The 20,041-nt window shown below is 38.3% G+C and overlaps 1 protein-coding gene across 1 annotated transcript; it reads right to left on the bottom strand.

The window, feature by feature from the left end:
• Positions 1–714: 714 nt before the first annotated feature.
• cunh14orf180 (chromosome unknown C14orf180 homolog) lies at positions 715–19,600 on the bottom strand. Its single transcript, XM_014976264.2, has 9 exons — positions 18,391–19,600; positions 17,094–17,124; positions 12,739–12,825; positions 10,882–11,002; positions 8,121–8,151; positions 7,638–7,746; positions 4,587–4,750; positions 4,347–4,479; positions 715–2,961 (listed from the first exon to the last, which is right to left on the bottom strand). Exons 1-9 carry the CDS (start codon positions 18,541–18,543, stop codon positions 2,756–2,758), a joined length of 1,035 nt encoding a protein of 344 aa, XP_014831750.2. The 5' UTR covers positions 18,544–19,600; the 3' UTR covers positions 715–2,755.
• Positions 19,601–20,041: the final 441 nt, after the last annotated feature.

Raw genomic sequence — 20,041 nt, 5'->3', positions numbered from 1 at the left:
CCTGTGGAGACAATCAAAATGAATTGGCTTCTGCTTTACATTGTCATAGAACCAAATCAAATGGATCATTTTCTTCCTTGGATGAAACTCAGACAAAAATCTGCAGGTTTTAATCACTGCTTATTGATTACAAACCAAGCCAACTATACTTGAGTTTTCTTCAACTCTTAATTTTCTAGCCACTCAGTATTTATGAGTTTGGGGATTTTTTTTATTTATTTTTTAATCATATTTCTTTGTAAAATCTTTTGCATGGTACCCAGTGCATGACAAGCTGAGCGGGTGGTTTTAGATATAAAGAGGTGTAGTTATTGTTTTCTGGTCTTCTCCAGACAAACGTTCTCCTTAGGTAGGCTTTTGTTGTGAAAAGGCACATCTTGGTGAACTGAGGCTCATTTGCATGCGTAAGCAAAGTAGATCAGTCTGCGCTTTTGCAGTGTGTTTACACGGCAGCTACCAGGAGTTGTGTATGATAAACTGTAACTCAAAGCATTAATATATTTAGCAGCTAGTCCAAAAAACCTTTTAGCATCAGTGAGATATAAAACAGATTTTATGATGTGCTGTTTAGTGATTGAGGCTTCTTCTTCTTACTTAATAGGCTACAAAAACAATATATTTTACTGCTGTGACATATGTATGTATACCTGCATGCATTCCTGTGGCTATTACATCACATCCTATATTGGTCAGGAAGAGCACAAGCAAGCTATCTGATTTTGATAGGCAATGACAGTTTTATTTAAAACAATAGAGAACATAAAACAAAAGGAACTAAGAAAACCCTCTATAAAGGCACTTTTTCCAAAGTGACCATAAATGTTCAGATAACTGTAAAAGGCAGCTAAGTGTGCATATACAGGATGTGGGTTTACTGGGAATCATTTTATTGCTAATAACAATTTAGTTTGACAGTATGGAGCTGCAGGTGTTATCTTTTTTTTTTGTTTGTTTGTTTTTTGTTTATTTCTTCTGTGCAGGCGTTGATTTGCCATATTGCTTCAAAGCTCAAATGTGAGATCTCCACAATCAAACAGGATCATGATGATTTCCCTGAAACCTGTCATACAGACAGCACTGTTCTCTCACTGTCTTATTGCTCATAACAAGAGGTATGTTGGATGTGCATCACTGTGCCCTTTGATTCCTATATAACCCATTTGTGTGCAAGTTTGGCTGCTTTTTTTGAATTTCTTTGCTTCATTCGATAAAGTAACTCATATATAACTCATATCTACAATAAATTCTGTATCTGGTTCTGATATAATTCTGAGTTTGGCCTCAATTGTTCCAGGGTTTTCTTCTCGTCCAAATATACACAGGAGTTTGGAATCGGAGTTACACCGATATCAGGTGAGAAAATAGAAAACAATAAAAGTAAAAGTATATTTTGGGATTTTTGAATTGATACACACAGTAGAAGACAAACATATATATACATAACAGGTGAGATTCAAGGGTGAGGGGCATCAGGCAGTTGAGAGGGGGAGATTTATTAAAACTATCATCCTTCATATACAGTGCCTTGCAAAACTATTGACCCTCACCATGACATTTTGCAACTGTACAGCAAGAAACTTCAATGTTTTTTTGTTGGGATTTTATGTGATGGACTCGACAAAATATAGAGTATTGTGGAAAGGATAGGAAACGATGCATGGTTTCCAATATTCTATGTAAGTAGAAATCAAAAAAACTAAGGGTCAGTTTGCAGATGAGTTTAATTGAGAGGGACCCAGAGGAGAGAGAGGAAGTGAGTACTTGCAAGTATGTGGCAAAAATACTCTGATATTCATAAAGGACGCCAGGAGTATCAGAGAAAAACAAGCACAGATGTGACATAAATCTGACCTCGTCTAGCCCCTATTACTTTGATACCTCTAAATTAAATCAAGTGCAGCCAAAGTACCTTACACTCTCTATGTTTATATTCAAAGGAATGTAGAAATCATGGATTATTCTCGTTCCACTTCACAATCTTGTGTTGCTCCATCACTTAAAATCTTAATAAGCAGATAAAGGATGACAGAAAAGAGCATGTAATGGCTTTTTGCAAGGCACTGTAGTTTAAGTATATTCTCTTTGATTAACTAGAATGTGCTACAGATGTTACATCCCAGAAGGAACGGACGGACAAGAAAGAATAAAGTGTTTTCCCTCCCATTTAACCCCATAGTATGAGGTGATGTAGCCCTGTGTTCACCTTCTAATGGATCAACACCAAACACCCGATTCTTTGCCCTGCAGACGGGCACTTCTGAAACATTTTCCAACAGCTCTACATTCGTGAATATGGAATTACAAGGCTAAATACTGATAGTGATAGACCTTATTATATTGAGCCATATATACACATTCATTTGTTTCGGATATATTAGATACACAAATTGTGTTCTGTAATAAAATAAATATTTGCATTCCTTTGGAAACATCCACTCACAGGCAAAAGACTTTAACCTGAACTGAAGGATGAAATCATTGTGGGGAACATGTGAGCATCATAGTTGCAAATGTGCAAAAATATTTTCACAACTTACATATGGAGTGGCATATCCAAACTGTAGTGCATATGTAGATACATACATACAGAGATGGAAGCTACATGTTTCTGGGATTAAACACATTCCCTTTTCAGTGGGGGAGAGGTGCAGAGGTACCACTGCAGAGCCTTGCAACATGGCTGAGCTGTTTGTAGGCTTAGGCCTATATATAAAAACAAGAAAAGCTCCATGTCTCCATCTGTGGTCTGTCACAGTCACTGCATGGTCAGCCATATCCAGCAGCCCCACAGGAGCTGCTTCATGTGAACCAGGTAGACGGCCAAAGCAGCCTCCAGCTCCTCGCATGCTCTCTGCGGCCGCCTGCGGTCGGTGCAGTACATCGCAACGCCGAGGAATGACATGAGCAGGAAGAGGCAGGTGAACAGGGCAAGATGGGGCCGGGCCGGCGTCGTCTCATAGGCTGAAAAATGAGAGCACGTTGTTAAGTGTTTTGGCTTGTAAATGGCGAGCATTTAAATGAAAATGTGCAAAAGACTTTCTTTTTGGATCCAAGAAGCACAGAATAGAAAAAAAAGATGAGTGCCTCCAATCAAAAGGCAAATAATATCAAATTTTAGTAATTTTAAGAAAGTGTTTTCTCTAAAAACAGGAAGTGCCTAATGGGTTATTGCGCTACACAGTTTTCTTTAAAAAAATGAGCTTTCTAACCGTCTATATATTATATTGATAAGGTCAATGAAAGTAAAGTGTAGAGGATATATTTCTCCTCATGTACCAAAAATAATCTTCCTTATGTTCCCTAACTGTTAAGGGAATGAACAACAAGCTAGCTGGACCAGATAGCTTGCACAGGAAATCAACAGCTAGACCACCAACCCAACTGCAGCTGTTGGTTGCAAAAATATTGTTTACTAGGTAAAAAAAAACACTTTGTTTTACAACAGGCTTTTAGTCTGCGTATTCTCTATCAGTACAAAACATCGGGTGATGTCTGCAGATTGCATTAAATCATGAACCGCTCTCTCCTCCAGCATGTTTAGAAAACAACAATTATGAGCTTCAGGTTATAATTTCTCCCAATGAAGAAGAGGGTGCTTGACTCAAAGGTTGAAGTAATTTTTGGGATACAATCTTCTATGTGTATGATTGATTTTTTTATAAATTTAATTTACTGCTTATTTCTGTAAAATTAATGTTCTTCTCTGAATTGAAACGATATCAGCCAGGGTAAGGAACAAAACTGCCATGACCTCCAAATCTGAAAAATGATGTTACATGCCCTTTGACTACAAATTAACCATTTTAGTACAATTTGTGATATTTATGTGCCTCAGATTCTTAAAAACAAGGGAGTATCAGTGATTAGTGTAACCACAGTGTCCACATCAAGCAAAAGTAGCTTGTAACAAATCATGAAAGCTAAATTATGTGATGATTTACGGTAGATATTGGCAAAGACTTTGCAGTGCTGTTGGTGCTCCCCCATGCAACTCGGTGCTCCTTTTGAATAAACTTACCACCTAGAGGGTCACAGTAAATATCTGTGAAGCCAACAGAGAATAGATTTTGTGTCAACACAAGCCAACTTCAATGACATGCACCAGCTACAAATCAGTTATTGTGGTCTGACAGTCCACTTTCACTCAGGACTTAATGTACTGTCATTTGCATTGCAAGATTTATTTGCTCTCTCATGTTTGGTCGCTTACACATTCCTATGCTTGAGTGCATTTTCTTAATTAAATTCCTGTGAATGTGCAGCTGACAATGACAAATATCATGAAATAAACTTTTAAGAGTCGTGCAACTGAACTCTGCAAAGTGTTGAAAGTTGAGTTTTCTCACCGTGTACTGTGGTCTCCGGCTCCCTGAATCGAACCCTGCGCTCGCCCTTCCGTCTGTGGTTAGTTTCTGCGTCTGACCCATAATTGGGACTTGGCCTCTTTAGAATGGAGGTAGGGACTTTGCCACTGGTTGCCTACATTGAAATTAACTCAACATGAATATTCTGCACAGATAACAGTTCAACGAGACAAATAAATGAGAAATAACACATGTATTTTGTGAACAAGTCCCCACCCCTACCTTAGGATTTGGCGTGTCTTCCTGCTGGTGGTGGGCGTCTTTTCTGTGACGCACCTCGCAAACTTTCTCGCGGTGGGAATGAGGAAGACAGTTGACAGTGTCTCTGAGGGACTCTGCAGCAGCGAAGCGTTTGGACAGCGCCGACACGCACTGGCCCAGAGAGTCTAGAGGGAATACCATGATCACACTGTGCATGAGCAGGGAGCTGATTCATGTTAATGTCTGAGGTAAAGGCGGAGAGAGTGAACCGAAGGTAAATGTGGAACATGCAAATGTGTCCCAACACAGGAGCCAGGATGTTAACCCTTGCATGCTGCAATTGTTCTGCTATTGTTCAGCACCAAAGTGTGAATTTCCCTCTGGGATTAATAAAGTATATTGTGTTCAATTCAATTGAACATTTGGGAAGGGATCAACAAACAATGAAAATGCAACTATAGATAAAGATTGTAGAAGCAGTTTATCTGATTTTCTAAACAACTATTAGTCCTTAATAATGTCGTTAAATATCTGAGCAGCAAATGAGTTTTATCTATATCTTTCAACAAAAAACAATGCACAATGTGTGTTAGAGACTTAATTTCTTATTTATTTATTTTTTTTTACTTTCTAGGATGTAGTGATCTTGCCATCCATTAAAAAAACTCTTCATAATGTTCGCGGTTGTTTTCTTACTGGTGTATAATATTTCCTTAGCTGATACTTCAGCCACTGATGCAAACTGAAATCTTAGGAACCCTTATAGTATTTAGGAGCCTCTATCCTGGTTGTGATGCAGCTTTAATGTTTCTTTTTTGTCAAAACTACTGAATCACAGCATGGATAAAGTGTATAATAAAAGCTTGTGTTTTCTTTTCGACAGCTCTCACTCCATGTTGAGCTGTTATAACATGGCCTTTAACGGTAACCATGAAATGTTAGTTAATACAAAGGGTGGATTATTTGTTGACTGAAAAATGCAAATGATTCAAGAGATCATGTTACACTGATTAAAAGAACTGAAGTCATTGCATCAGAAGTTTTGTTGATTTATTTAATTACCTGGCAGATAACAACTCCTTATTGTTCGTGGCACCCAACAGGGGTCAGTGTTGGGCACTAGATTGACTAAATTTGTTTGTTTTATAAATCAATAAGAATTTAACTCATCCAAAGACAACTAGAGAACTAATTGTACTGATTTGCTGAATTTACTTGGTGTGATGACCATACTAAAACATACAGACTTTAAATTTTATTTAAATAAAAACAGTAAGTTAAAAAAAACAACTAATTACTATTTTCTATATTTTTTTTCCAAAAATACTTCCTGAATAATGTTAACAAGTTTGAAGTAGATTCAGTTTAATAAACTGAAACTGAATTGAAAAGTTTGCTGGTCTACTAAGTCTCAAAAGCTCAAAACCTCATAAGTTATCTCTACATTTAGCTGTAGTCCTGTATTTCCACACTTAATCTGACAAAATGCTTTGGGTTAACTTGTGTCTAAGGTCTATTAAGATGAATAAGCCTAAAAATAACAGAGAGAGACTACGGTCATGTCGGGGGAACAAACTTGAATCAGAAGTCAAAACAAACAATGATAAATCCTGTAGATGATCTAGAAGGCTTAGCCTGGAATGAGTCTGCTTGTTGCTACAGGGACTTTGGAAACATGAGTCTGGTTTCTATTTATGAGCGAAACGAATCTGAATCGATCGAAAAGCCTTGAGGCAGTCTCTGCAGTTGGCAATTTTGAACTACACAACTTTGCAGCAACTTTACATTCACAGAGCCATTTAAAATACACAAAAGTGATAAAAAATTCATCTTTTTTGTTTTTAATTAAAATGATAATTCAAATTGTCTTTTATTTTTACAGATAGATAATCAGATTACGGAAACAGAGTGTTTATGTTAAAAAAAAAGTGAAATAGATTGATAAAGAAATAAAATATATTTTAGCTTTTATCCATTTGGAGCCCATTTATGTAGATTTGTTACAAATTATCCAAATTATATGATGTATTGTGTTTAAAAGGAGTTAACCGTTGTCCAACAATTATATGTCATGGGGATACAAACATGATGAAGTCTACAACTTCATGTGCATTTGGAGTATCTCTATTAAACCAATAGAGATACTCTGGTTTGTTTAGAAACTCTCCTCTATGGTTGGATTAAAATAACTATGCAAAGATAGTGTGGAAAAATCATTGCAAATTAGCAAACACTTAAAAGCAGTTGATGAAATGAATGGCACAAGTTGGTTTGAACAGCTTTTTCCCCTTTAACTAATCAAATAATGACCTAAAAACGTAATGCTATATTAACTTGGGTTATCGATAAGAGACTAAATACTTTCTGACTACAAGCAGTAACAAAAAAATAGAACAAACATCGATTTATTTCATTTAAATTTGTGCTTTCCTGAACACCAGACGACATTTCGGTGAAGCAAGACCTTGTTTATAATCTTCTGTGGTGAGCAATAAAGGATTCTGACAAGCTTTCTAGCACTACATGTATATTGCTGTGTCTCTTTGACGCTGTACAAAGTACAGCTACCATTTGGCTCCACTGCCTCAGAAAGCTGACTTAGCAGCCTGGGTGATTTTAATGTACTACTCTTTTTACAACACAGCAGTCCTCACAAAAATGCAGAGTTAAGAAGTTGGAAGGAAGAAAGAAAGAGAGCGAGAGAGTCTTAGGCTTTGCAAGTGCAAGCGAAGCATGCTCACGACGCAACAAATTGTGGCCTCAAACTGTCAGAGAGCCACATATCTGCTTGTTGTTCTGCATAAAACTATTTCTGTGTTCAACACAACTGCAAGTGTTTATTAATTTAACAGTTTCACTGCTTGACATTCTCCGCAGAAGCACTTCAGATCAGCTGTGCATTTTCACAGGGACTGCCGCTGAACAATGTTAACAGGCGTCTCCCACTAGTTACACACCCATGTTTGATTTACAGCAGCTATTAAGTTGTGTATTTTAAGCATCTCTGTTGCAACATTTCTTTGGAAAGAGAGTTGTGTTTACTTTCCTCTTCTGCAACATTTGAGTGTTTACCTGAGTATTCAGTCTTGCCGATCTCAGCATAGACGGTTGCCATGAGCTCCAGGCTTCTGGCTGTTATTGGATGGTCGTTACCAAAGGTCCTCTGATGAATCTTTGTAGCCTAAATCACACAGACAAAGGAAACAAGAAGACAATGTAGAGAAGCCAAAACATGTAACATATCCATACTTTTTCACTCCAGTAATTAGACAAGTAGCAGCATTTTGAAAACAAAGAATTCATCTAAACCAACATGCAAAAACAAAATGCCAGTAATCAAAGTGAGTGTATATGAAAAGTGAATAACTTTTTTTGAGATCTTTGGGAGAGAGGAAGGACTCTACTTTAGCTAAAATTTTCAATTGGAAGAAATCTGCTTTTCCAATGGAGCTAATGAACTTCTTAAATTTAAAAAAAGAAAGATTTTGTCCAAATCAACAATATTCTTTATATATGCAAAGGCAGAAAAAGCAGTAATGAAATTCCCAAACATACCTTACCGCTGTATTCTAGGGCAAGATGTGGTCTAAGAAGAGAAGAGAGAAAATTAGCATTACACAAGAATTTCAATATCTTGTCTCTGTTTGTAATAATAATAATAATAATAATAATAATAATAATAATAATAATAATAATAAAATGTTAAAAATAAGTATTTGCAGGGACACTACCAGTAGGAAGTTCACCACCAAATCAGTTGCAGTGCTAAACCAGTGCAACCGCTTACTTAGCATCATGTATTCCTGTTTCCACAGGAATAAACTCACAAACTCAGGCATCCATAAACGCTGTTTATGGATGCCTGAGTTGATGAGGCATGTGTTTAATACTTGATAGGTATAATCATTTGTTATGGGTCTCTTTTAAGATGAAAACAGTACAAACAAAGAGCTTCACTATGAACTGCAGGTAGGATTAGTATTAGTTTAACTTGAGCTCACTGCCTCTTATCTTAAACTTGTTTATTTTATTATCATCTGACATTGTTTGAGCAGGTCATTGTGCCACGTTGAGCTGTGTAAACAGCAGATATATTCCAGTGAATCCACAAATGTTTCAGACATGTTTTTGTTTTGTTTCCCTGCTGTTTAGATGTTGATTTAGAAAACCAGAAGGGAGCAAATATTTACTAATTAGGAAAAATATGACTCTTGAGTTTATAATTTGCTCTGATCAGTTTTTAGATTTTTATTTTAAGTGCTTCTTTTAAAAAAATCCTTAAGTAATAGAGAGATATCTTTGTGCTTCTTTAGAGTGATAAAGATAGGATATCGTCAACGCACTGATGTTTGACAAATAATTAAATGTGACCTACAATGTGGAAGCTGTTGTTCAAACCAGCAGAGCACTTGAGTTTCACAGTTTGGATCATAACAGCAGGACATTTGAGCACGTGCGCGCCGTGAGCGGACAACACAGCTGTAGGCATGCAGGCGCCTCGTTGAGGACGTGGAGACCTTTCGTTTCTGCCAGCGCTGCCGCCTCCTAACCTCCAGGGAGAATTATGGAAGGAATGCTGCTTACAGGTTGGTTTGCTTTCTCATGCTCCCCTGTCGGTGTCCTGTCAAGTGCTAAGCTAAGTGAACGTGATGGGTTTCATTGAAGACCTGCCAGTTGTTCCATGCATACCTGCCCTGAAAAAGTCAACGAAGGGCATTCGTGGCCCTCACAGCCAAGCATGTGCCTGCAGATGTAGAGCAAGCTGTGTTTAGTGCTCAGCTTGTAGGAACCAGGTGCCAGATTCATACAAATTCATCATTTCAAAAGCTGTCATACTTTTCATACCGGTCTTCAAATGTTCTGTAAATCTGAGTGCAAAAGCTTTATACCACAAATGTGTAGTGATTATAATATGATTGTTTTGTTTTTATGGTCCAAGAATCATAAAACAACATAACGCTAAAATCTTTCATGTTTATGTTTCTGGTTTGCATTTTGGCTAAGTTAGGTCAGCTCTGCTTTAATAAAAATCTAATTAGTCAAATTAGTTTCTAATGAGCCGGTTGATATGAAATCCTCACCAGAAACAAGTGCATATAAATCCATAAATTGGATGCCATGTAATGACATAGAAATTACATAAACATACGTATGGAATAGGCTTACAGAAATAAGCAAATGCTGAATAAAAGCCTGTTTTTGATAATGATCACCTCAATATATCTCCCATTTCTTTGTACGTGTAAATTACTTGAGTTGCTACCTGATTATAAATATATTCAAATGTTGTGTCCCATTAGTTTTTCCTCTCCATGAGAAAATCTCTGTCAAAAGAAATCCTTACCCTAAAATATTAGGGACCAGTTACAGATTGTTATGTATAAGGAAGAAGGCCTGAGACTTATATTACATCTAGCCAGAGCATCGAGGGATCATTTTCTTACATGCAGAGTTTACAAGGAGAGTTTACATGTTTTCCAAGCTTTCCGGCCTTTTTTGGGTTACATTTCCAAAGCGCAGAGGAGCAATGCAAGAGGAGAATCAAATTCCTGTGTCCTTATTTAGGTGGAAACCCGAGCCACACCAGCATAGCCATGCTCAGTCATTACCATCTCATTTATGTTTAACTACTGTATGCTCCTTGCATTAATTAAGCGCAGTGACCAGCACACCACTGTGCAAACATTCCACCCTCTGTCACCCTCCACAGCAATCAGGTTAAATGGCCTTTTCTCAGCAACGACAACAGAGGCAGAGAAAATAAGGCGCATGGTACGGCCTGAACAAAGTACCAATGCCACTGGAGACACCGGATACAGGCAGAGAGAGCAGAGTCTTTTTCCTCATTATATGCAAACACATTCAACTCATTCTCTATAAGTGGAAAATATGTCCTATAGAAAGCCTAATATATCTATTTGTAATTTCAAATTGTTTAGGAATGATTTTGGCTAATTGTGTATTGATAGATTCTTGAAATGATTTTTTTCTTTCTTTTTTGCAAGGCAGTGAATCTCCACTGCCCCCTCCCACACAGCAAAAGTCTAATTATTTATATTTATATCCTGAATTTTTAGGGCCTAATTCTACATCGGTTTTGCGAGGCAAATAAGAAAAGGCAACAGAACCATCCAGCTTCCAATATGATGTTCGGATTATTTAGAAAATAAAAATCTAAGCATCACAATAAAATTATATAGTTTGTGACGGTAAATCCACCCACAATGAGCCTGTTGAGTCGTTAAACCTGCAAAACGTCTTTCACTTCATTAACTGCTTTACATTTCAGGCCTCAGCAGGACACAGTTTTACCTACTGTTTGCTCATGATGCAGAGCTGAGCCAGCCGTTCGAGGTGTTGCGCTTGAGAGGCCTGCTCTGAAAGTTCCTCTGGGTTTGTCCATCCCGCAGAGCCCAGGGTGGCCTCCTCCTGAGGCCCTGTTACCGAAACACAGGGCATGGAGTAAGTCAGTCAGTAGTGAGCAAAGTCCCTCTGTGTTTTTCAGTCTTCCCAATCCACACGGAGGGCAAAAGATAAATTTCAGCAACCAACTATCAGCCTGTCTGACACCACTGCAGACTATAAGCTTGAAATGTGACGAGGATCCAACTGAGGGCCGGAGACAAGAGAGCAGCGATAAGCACAGCAGGGAGCAGATAAGGGCGTCAGACAACACGGTTTCCACGCCCACGATGAGAAGCACACAGTGACGAACCACAAACAGAAGGAGAGCACATTAAGCACACAAAGCACATACGCTATCAATACCACAAGTGAATGAAAACAAATCAGTGGTGCAGGCAAAGGCTTCCTACTCAATTTGAATCCAAATACAGTGATAAACATGTCAGCTGTCAGAAAGGAAATACACCGAGGTGGATAAGAAAAATGGCTTCTCTGAAGAAGTCTACCATCCAAACCTGAGTCAGTGCTGATTCAGGCGCTTCGGTTAGCTGGAGTGACACAGTTCCTAATGAAAAAATGTGACCATTTGTCTCCCACTACGCCTGTCCCTGACCTCCTCCACCAAGCCCACACAACGCTGCTCTGCTGCCTCAGCAGCAGACGGGGGGGAACAGGCAGCCGTCTAGAGCGGCGAACGAAGCAGGTGATGAATGACTGACCTAGGCTAGCTCTGACTGCTCGACACAAGGCACCCCCAAGTTTATCGTAAAACGAGATAAAGCTGTCAATTTTGAAATATTTAAATGTCAGACTTGTTGATTTTTCAAAATTACATGTCATATCACACATCTTATTTTAGCAAACCAGTTTATACCCAAGGTGACATCAAAAATCGTTGAGTGAAGAAAACACAAAGTTTTTAGCGAGGTGTTAAAAATAGTCTCCAGACAAAGAACAAAAGCTGTAGGAAACTAGAAATGAAGCTGTACTTTCCATGGAGGCAGAACAGACATTTGTTTTTTGTCTTGTAATTGGAACCTGGATTTTCCAAGCTCTCAGTTAGAAATTCAAAGAATGTATATGAAAGCTGAGACTAGAAGCACACATTATGCTGCACAATGTCTTTTGTTATCACCTGGTAGCTAACAGCAGTACGCGCTGCAATAATGAACAAAGCCGATGTGACCAAGCACTATTCAGATGCGAGGTCATTTCCAGATTTAAGCTCCAACTTCCAAAACACAAACCGTGTAAGGCCTCAGCATTGGAACGGGAAGCTAAACCTGTTCTGTCTTAACCTTTTAAAGAATCAAATATTAGTCAAAACATTTTAATTGCAGAGCTGTGTAACTTGTCAGTCACCACCATGTTTTCTGTTTGGTGCGTTTTAGTGTATGTAAATGAAAGCTCTTAAAAGAAAGAAACCAGAATCAACTAAGGTTGATACCGGCACGTCAGAAATCAGCCACATCTGTTAACTTGTGGATCCTTACAGTTTTATACTGACCAAAAGACTAAATTCCTATGATATTGTTATTATTCAGCAAACATTTTAAAGCTACTTTCTTAAAGTGTTGTTTTCTAAATATGAGCTGCCAAATCTCATACACATTACCTGGAAACGTAGGTCATTGGAAATTCTTGGAAGTCAGAGCCAAACACCACAAAATCAAAGTCCACTATTGCGCAGTACATTATCTGTGTGCGCGCTCATTTTCCTAGAAATCTTCCCTGAAAAGTGGATCTTTAAAAAAAAAAAAATACTCACCTGGGCTCCCCTGAAGAGCGGTGAGCTCGATCAATGCCACTTCGTAGAACATCTTTTCAGCCTGGATGAACTGGAGGGCCTTCCCATCTGTTTATATAGGTGAAGGACTGGTCTCAGATGACAACAGGATTAGTCAGTTGTGGGAGTTAAAAACAACCGTCACGTTTCTTTTTTTCCGTCCCGCTGGACAACAGCCATTCAGGCCAAACAGAAGGCGTAGCAATCCAAAGCAGGCTGTTAATCTCGCCGTGTGGATCTTAAAGTTCAGATTTAGTGTCTGAATCACACATTGCCTTCGAGAACAAACAAATCTCTTACTGCATTATATCCTTACTTCAAAGCCGGTTTTAATCTTTTAAGTTTCTAATTTCAGTTCAAATTCTTTGTAAAAGATTTTGACAGGAGTTTTTTTTGTTGTTGTTCCCATAAAAAGACTCTATGAATAACATCCTAAAAATAGCTCACTTTGCAAAAGCATTCAGGGCACTTAGTGTACTTGCCACTGAAAAGAGACACCGTTGATGCACCTCAGATTATTATGATGACCAATGGAACTGAGAGAGCTTAAAATAAATCCACCAGTCTCTTTTTAGGTGTCCTACTTAACATCAGATTTCCCATGTTATAAAAATTACAATCAAAACATGTTAGTTTGTATCAGTTCTGTGACTCCACATCAAAATTACACCAAAACATCAACAAGGTTAAGGATACAAACAATAGATTTTTCTCTTCTGAAGAGCAGGAGGGTTGCCTGATTTTGTTGCATGCACAATAACCATAAAACTTTACAATCTAAATAATAATAATAATAAAAAACTTATCTGCAAACCCATAAATGGACAAAATGGAGCACACATTGCTGTTCTAAACTATTAACAACCCTTGAACATTTTGACATTTGCCACATACTTCTTATTAAAACCTGTTGACAGCTTCCAGAAGTCATTGGTACAATAATTCAGTCTCAGTATAAATAGCACCTCAGACATTCATGAAAGAACAGCATCATGAAAGCCAGGTAACTCAGCAGACACCTCAGAGAAACTTTTCTGGAGAGGTTCAAGGTCCATTTAGGGTTTGAATTTATGTTTGTGGTTTATTGCTGCAACAACCCACAACTGAAAGAGGAGCACAGTAAGCAAACAGAACACATATACTATCAATACCACAATCAAGTAAAAATGAATCAGAGGTACAAGCGAATTGTTTCCTGCCTAATTAGAATCCAAATACAGTCATAGAGCCGAAATACAGTGAGGTGTGTAAGAGAAACGGCAGCTCTGACCAAGGAGAAGTACGGTTCAACCTGAGCAAGCAGTTGGACCTAGAGCAGCTGTAGGGTGGGCCATCTGTGCAGGAGAATAAAGGGGATGAGGCATTGCCCAAGGTTGGCGCTCTTCTTCTTCTCACTGCTATATTTAACTACCCCGAAGCACAGCGATCCATCAACAGGAACCATGCAGAGGCTTTTCCTGGGAACAGCCTCTGCTCCGAACTGGTAATTGGACGCCATTAAAAAAAATAAAACAAAAGCTTGCATTAACACTAGAAACTTCAAAGGCCAATCCGCTCACACGTGCCACGAGACCCAGGTGTAAACTGAAATGACCTCCTGGGGAAACAACTAAACTTTAAACTAAGAAACCATTTAAAAAAAATAGTTTTGAACATAAATTATGGAGACACTCAACAAATGTGATTGAATTCTAAAAAAGCAGGAGTAGGTTTGTAACTGAGACATAAATCATGCCAAACATTGTTTAAGCAAAACAAAACTAAATGAGCAACCTTTAAATCTATCTGAATGAGGCAAAATGCAAACCATGTTGCATTCTGGAACCAGAAATTGTTTCAAGTTAAATTAAAGTAATTATTATTTTGTCATTTCATCAACTAGACTGAACTGATTTCAGCAGCTCTGCAAGGTAAATGTGCTCAACATTCACACTGTGATCAAAGTAACTGTTTTTAAAGTACATTTAAACAAGAAATATACAGTATTTGACACTACTGAGGGTGATTGATTTTGCCATCAAAATTCAAACGTTTTCCAACAAAAGTCATGACATAAAGAAATTTTTAAATTGGATTTCACTAATACTAAAAATCCCTCCTAAAGAATGATGCAGATTATTTTTATTTTAATCTCTACTACAACACAGCGGCTACAATTTGTGTCCCATTTATTTGTGTGCAGATTGGTCTTTCACATCAGCAGGGAATTAGGCTATTTCAATATTTAAATTCATTTTTTTCCCCCCAGGTCATGTATTTATATCCTGCATAGAGAAACATGAGAGAAGAAGCTGGTATTTTTGCTCTCATAAAACATTTGTGTGAAACTATAAAGTTCCCACATCCTAGTTCCTGTTTGGACAGACTGACCTATAACCTTCTTCCCCAGAATGCAGCTGCAAAAAGAGAACAGCTCTACTACTTCTGCTCATGTGATGGATATGAAAATTACTACAGTACCTTCCAAAATATCCGCGTCAACTGAATGTCTTGCACTTTTCTTCTCAGTACAACCATAAACCTCAAGCAGCCTCAACCTCAAATCTTGAGTAGACCATAGCCTTTTAAAGTGATATAAAAGAGTCCACATAGGTAATACAACAATTCTATAAATCCAGCAAAACTAACAGGTTCGTTGGAGAACATTAAAGAACAAACATGATTATAAAGGATTAAGGAAACAGCAGAAGGGGAAGGATAAAATTGTGAAGTTTAAAGAAGCATTTCAGCCCCGTTCAGACAATCATGTAGGAATAGAAGGCGTGTGCCACATGGTAACTCTAGTGGAGCTGCACAGATCTACATCTCAGGTTGAAGTAACAGAACACATCGCTCCCCATGCTCAAACACAGGTAGTTTAGTTCCTACAATCAACTCTAAATGAGCTTTTGGTTCTTTATTTCACTATGGATCCTGTTTTCATGTGTTTGCTCCCAAAACCAAAGAGCTGGAACTGCAGAATCGTGTCCTAAAATTCAAGCATTATCACGAGTTTTTAACTGGACTGGATGTTTTGTGTCTGTGTGCTGTTTTAAATCCAAGTCTCTGATGACTTATTGGTTTCAGTTATTTTAATCTTTTATTTGCACATTTCTTTTTAAGCCTTCTTCTGTTTTATGAAATATGTTGCATGAATAATATTGACTTGACAGGTCATTCATTGGTCATTCACGGTTCTAGTTTCCATGACAATGAAAGAAGAAAAATGTTAGTTTTTTTTTTTAGGAAAGTGATGAACAGTTTCATTTGCACAAGCCATAATGGAATGGTTTAGATCCAAGCATATCCATGTTTTTTTCTTTGTTTTTCTTATTTTTTTACAGACATAATCCTATTGGAAATCTGCGTCAATATTGAAAAAAAGTGTTGTTTAAATGTGCTCTCTATCTAATTGTACAGAGCTTCACCTATTTTACAAAGATTATGGAAGAAGTTATTGACACTTTGCATTGGTCTGTAACATAAAATCTCAGTAAAATACACTGATGATTCAAGTTGCTACTATAAGATTATTAACACTATATTTAAATTCATTGTAGCTTGGTTTTAACAATTATTATTATTTCAACTGTTATTATTAATACTACAGGACATTCTTATGGCTGTAATGTTACACTAACAGTAAGAGAGTGTTACTCTACTGTACATGAAACACACCAATCTGACCTGACAAAACCCATTACTATTAATGAGCTTATGTAACTCAAAAGATTTAATTCTGTCATGGTGTCCTGAGCAGGCTGGGAGGTTGCAGTGCGATAGCCACTGATAGACCTAAAATCTGCAAATGAACCTGTTTTAGACAGAGATGGGTAGAGCCATGCTGGGGTGGATAACCTGAGCTGGCTAAATTAAGCACAGAAGTATCTCTGTAACAAGGAGACGAGCAGCGAGGGTAATATATCCTGAAACAGAACACCTTTCTATTATCTCAGTGTCCTGTACTGCTGTAGTTTATAGTGGCAGTGAAGTGGAAATCCATGCATGCGCGTCTCGGCGCAGATGCAGGTTAATTAGTGCTCTCCCATTCTGTTGTACTGAGATAAGAGCCCACAAATCCTCTTAAGAGACACACACACCTTCTGAGTGACACACAAAGCATGTGGCATTCTGGGACAAATGGGTTATTATGAACTTGTCCAGAGACATCCGCTCATCCCATTCTGCTTAAATTACTTTCTATATATATGGTCTACATCTTCCATTGTCCTGGAATTTGCTGCATGTTTGCCTCACAAAGTAAAAAAAAAAAAAAAAAGGTATTTTAGTTTGCTTTCTGTGACAAGTGTTGATTTAAAAACAACATGAGAAACAAGACAGACTTTTAGGAAGGATACAGTTCTTTTCAGTGATGAACAGTTCAGCAATCTGTGAAGTATAGAAAAAACAACCAACAAACACGGTTAAGTATTGAATATTCAATTTTCAACAATTTTACGATTTATGCCGTTTGCAGACGACAGAGTTATATTTTGTTGTAAGGGCTTCTCACTACGTCCTACACTACCCCTGTCCCCACCGTTGCCCCAAAAAATAGGACAATCGGGTGGTTTTATAAATTTACTTTATGTAAAGTAAAACACAATTTCTTGTTCTTGGTCATTCTAGTGTAACTCTAAATTCAAACTTTTGAAACATGTTTTTTTTTTTTTTTTTTTTCAGGATGTTTGAAATCAAATGTTCTCATGTAAATATCAATATACACACCGGGAGTCACTTATACATTTTGGAAGATAAAAAAAAATATTGAAAAATTCTGCTGCATCAGCATTACAGCTTACTCAAAGTAATATCTTTACCAGGTGTTTTTACAGAACTGTAGTAGAAGTGTGATTCAAATATCCCAACAACAATATTATTTGATCTCATCCTGTGATATGCAGATTCTTCACTCACTGCATTCTTGAAACTGAAGTTGATGGCATAAGTTACTTTTTAATTAATTTGGCGAGTAATAATCTGAATGCACTCATGAATTACTGACATTTAATTCCCGGTAAGTCAGTTGACCCTTGACTTAAAAAGTAAGATGAGAAAATGACTATAGGAAAATGTATACACCTCATCCTGACACAGCAGAAGAATGTGGATCCCACACCTTTGACTCTAATATATAGGATAGTACTGCATACACTTCAAAAATGTTTAGTTGTAGGCAGGTCTGGTCAACATCATGCTGTGTGTTGTAAAGCTCTGGAATGGAGCCAGTGTTTTGACTTAAGGCACATTCCTTTATGCACTACAACAGGGGAAGAAATTACAGCTTTGCTATTGTGAAACAAATAACCTGTAAAACACCCTGAAATGTAATCAGCTAAAAGTTGATAAAGTACAAAAACATAATTCTCCTAACATACAAAGAAGACTGTCACTGGACACCTGCTTATCATTCAGCAGCATTCCGGATGGGATGAAGGGGATCTTCCAGAGTCAGCAAGTAAGCACACAACAGCCTGCTCTGTTAAACTCGACATTGGTGCTAAAGATATCAAGGTTAAACATGGCCATTACCGTGGGGTAAGATAACATTATCTATACATAAAGTGATGCAAATATGTCTGCACAGCTGAGCAAACATATGATCCTGCGAGGAGAAAGCTGTACTTGTGCGTGTCCCGCTCCCATCCAGCTCACCTGGTGCAGGCAGTTGGGCAGAGAGGTGAAGCTCTGTACATGGGTCAGTCCCAGAAGACAGCTGAGGAAGCAGTGGAGGGCGGCCTGGTACTCCCCCTGCTGCTGGAGCTGCTGTCCCAGCTCAAACAGGCCCTCCCTCCCCCCGTTCAGCATCCCCAGTCCCAGCCAAAGTCAAAGCTGCCTCCCATCAGAGCTCTCACTGGCCGACGATGAGCTTCTTTCACTTCTGCAGCGAAGCACCACAGGAAGAAGAGCACAGTGGGGGAAATGTTTTTTTTTGTTTGTTTGTTTTTTTTTTAAAGAGTGTTGGCAGATAAACAAACAGAGAAGCTGTTGAAGGAAGCCTGCTGTCTGTCCCGCCCGTGCTCACTAAGTCAAGGACAGGTGGTAAGGAGCAGTGTGAGGTAGTGCCGGCGTCTCACACAGAAAAGATCCATTCTCCTCCCTCCTCTCAGGCTGCACCAGGAAAGGAGGACAGAGGAAGTTGGAGAGCGTTTGCTGTGCGAGTGGCAGCGCTCTGAGCCAATCTCTGCTCTGATTTGACGCGGTAGCTCCACCAGTGTGCCGAGTGTTTCTCCAATCCCTGAGCAGGGGACAGAAGGATGAGCAAAGTGCCTAAGGGAAGTCTTCGTTCGTCTGTAACCTGGTCACATGTTGTGAAAGAACAAACTTTCTTTTCTCTTCTGGAGTTTTTTTTATGTGGTAGACAAACACAAACCTGTGTATTCTGGATTGATGTAATCTCAGAACAGACCAACAGATCCACAAAAAAAAAAAGAGTACAAAAAACAGGTCAGAGATAAAGCAGCGTGGACATTTAAAGAAGGGTCTTACATCTGAAAAAGGCAATAATCTGGTACGACCGCCAGCCTACAAGGCCACCAAACTGACAAACTTTGCTTGGAGACCAATAAGAAGAGAAGCTACAGAGAACAGGTGAGCTGAGCAATCCACATAATCAGCTTCATGGAGGAGTAGCAAAAAGAAAGAAAAAGTCACAAAATGTCCCCTCTGCAGTTAGCCACAATACTTAAAGGGGGCACATAAAACAAGTGTCCTCTTCAGATAAGATCACCTTTTTCACCTCAACTTAAAATGCAATCTGTCACAATAAACTACCCATCACCTACATGGTGGTGGCAGCATCATGCTGTGCAAATGTTATTTTTTTAGCATGAATGGGGAAGCTGCTGGGAGTTGACATGAAGGAGGAAATAAATACAGGACAATCCGGAAAGAAAACCTGTTGGGGCTGCAGAAGACCTGGAACCGGGGCAAAGATTTATCTATTAGCAAAAATAACCCATTCCAACAATCATCCGAAACATACAGCCAGAGTTTTAAGGGAATGGCATCAATAAGAACATATTTATTAGAATGACTCAGTTAAAGCCCAGATGTCAGAGTAATTGAGGACCTCTGGTAACACGTCAACGTTTCTATTCAGAGATGCATTTCATTCCTTAACCAATCCACAGCATGAGAAGGGTGGAGTAAAGTACTGATTTTAAAAAAAAAAACTAAAGAATTAATGGTTTTAATTTATTTTCACAATCACACACTACTTGGTGGAAAATGATCAACTAGAGTTCAAATAAAAATAATGGAGATATGTGAAAGTGCATGTGATAAAATCTAAAGGAGTATGCCT

This window comes from Poecilia mexicana, unplaced genomic scaffold, assembly GCF_051168715.1.
Source record: "Poecilia mexicana isolate PSO_F unplaced genomic scaffold, ASM5116871v1 scaffold_22, whole genome shotgun sequence".
NCBI lineage: Eukaryota > Metazoa > Chordata > Actinopteri > Cyprinodontiformes > Poeciliidae > Poecilia > Poecilia mexicana.
This window is presented reverse-complemented; position numbering and strand designations above follow the sequence as displayed.

Coding starts and splice junctions, on each gene's coding strand:
- cunh14orf180 (XM_014976264.2), bottom strand. CDS start 18,543: ATGCTGAACGGGGGGAGGGAGGGCCTGTTTGAGCTGGGACAGCAGCTC. Junction 7,747..8,120: donor CCCTAGAATACAGCGGTAAG/GTATGTTTGGGA, acceptor TGTGTGATTTAG/GCTACAAAGATTCATCAGAG. Junction 4,751..7,637: donor CGGCAAGACTGAATACTCAG/GTAAACACTCAA, acceptor TATTCCCTCTAG/ACTCTCTGGGCCAGTGCGTG.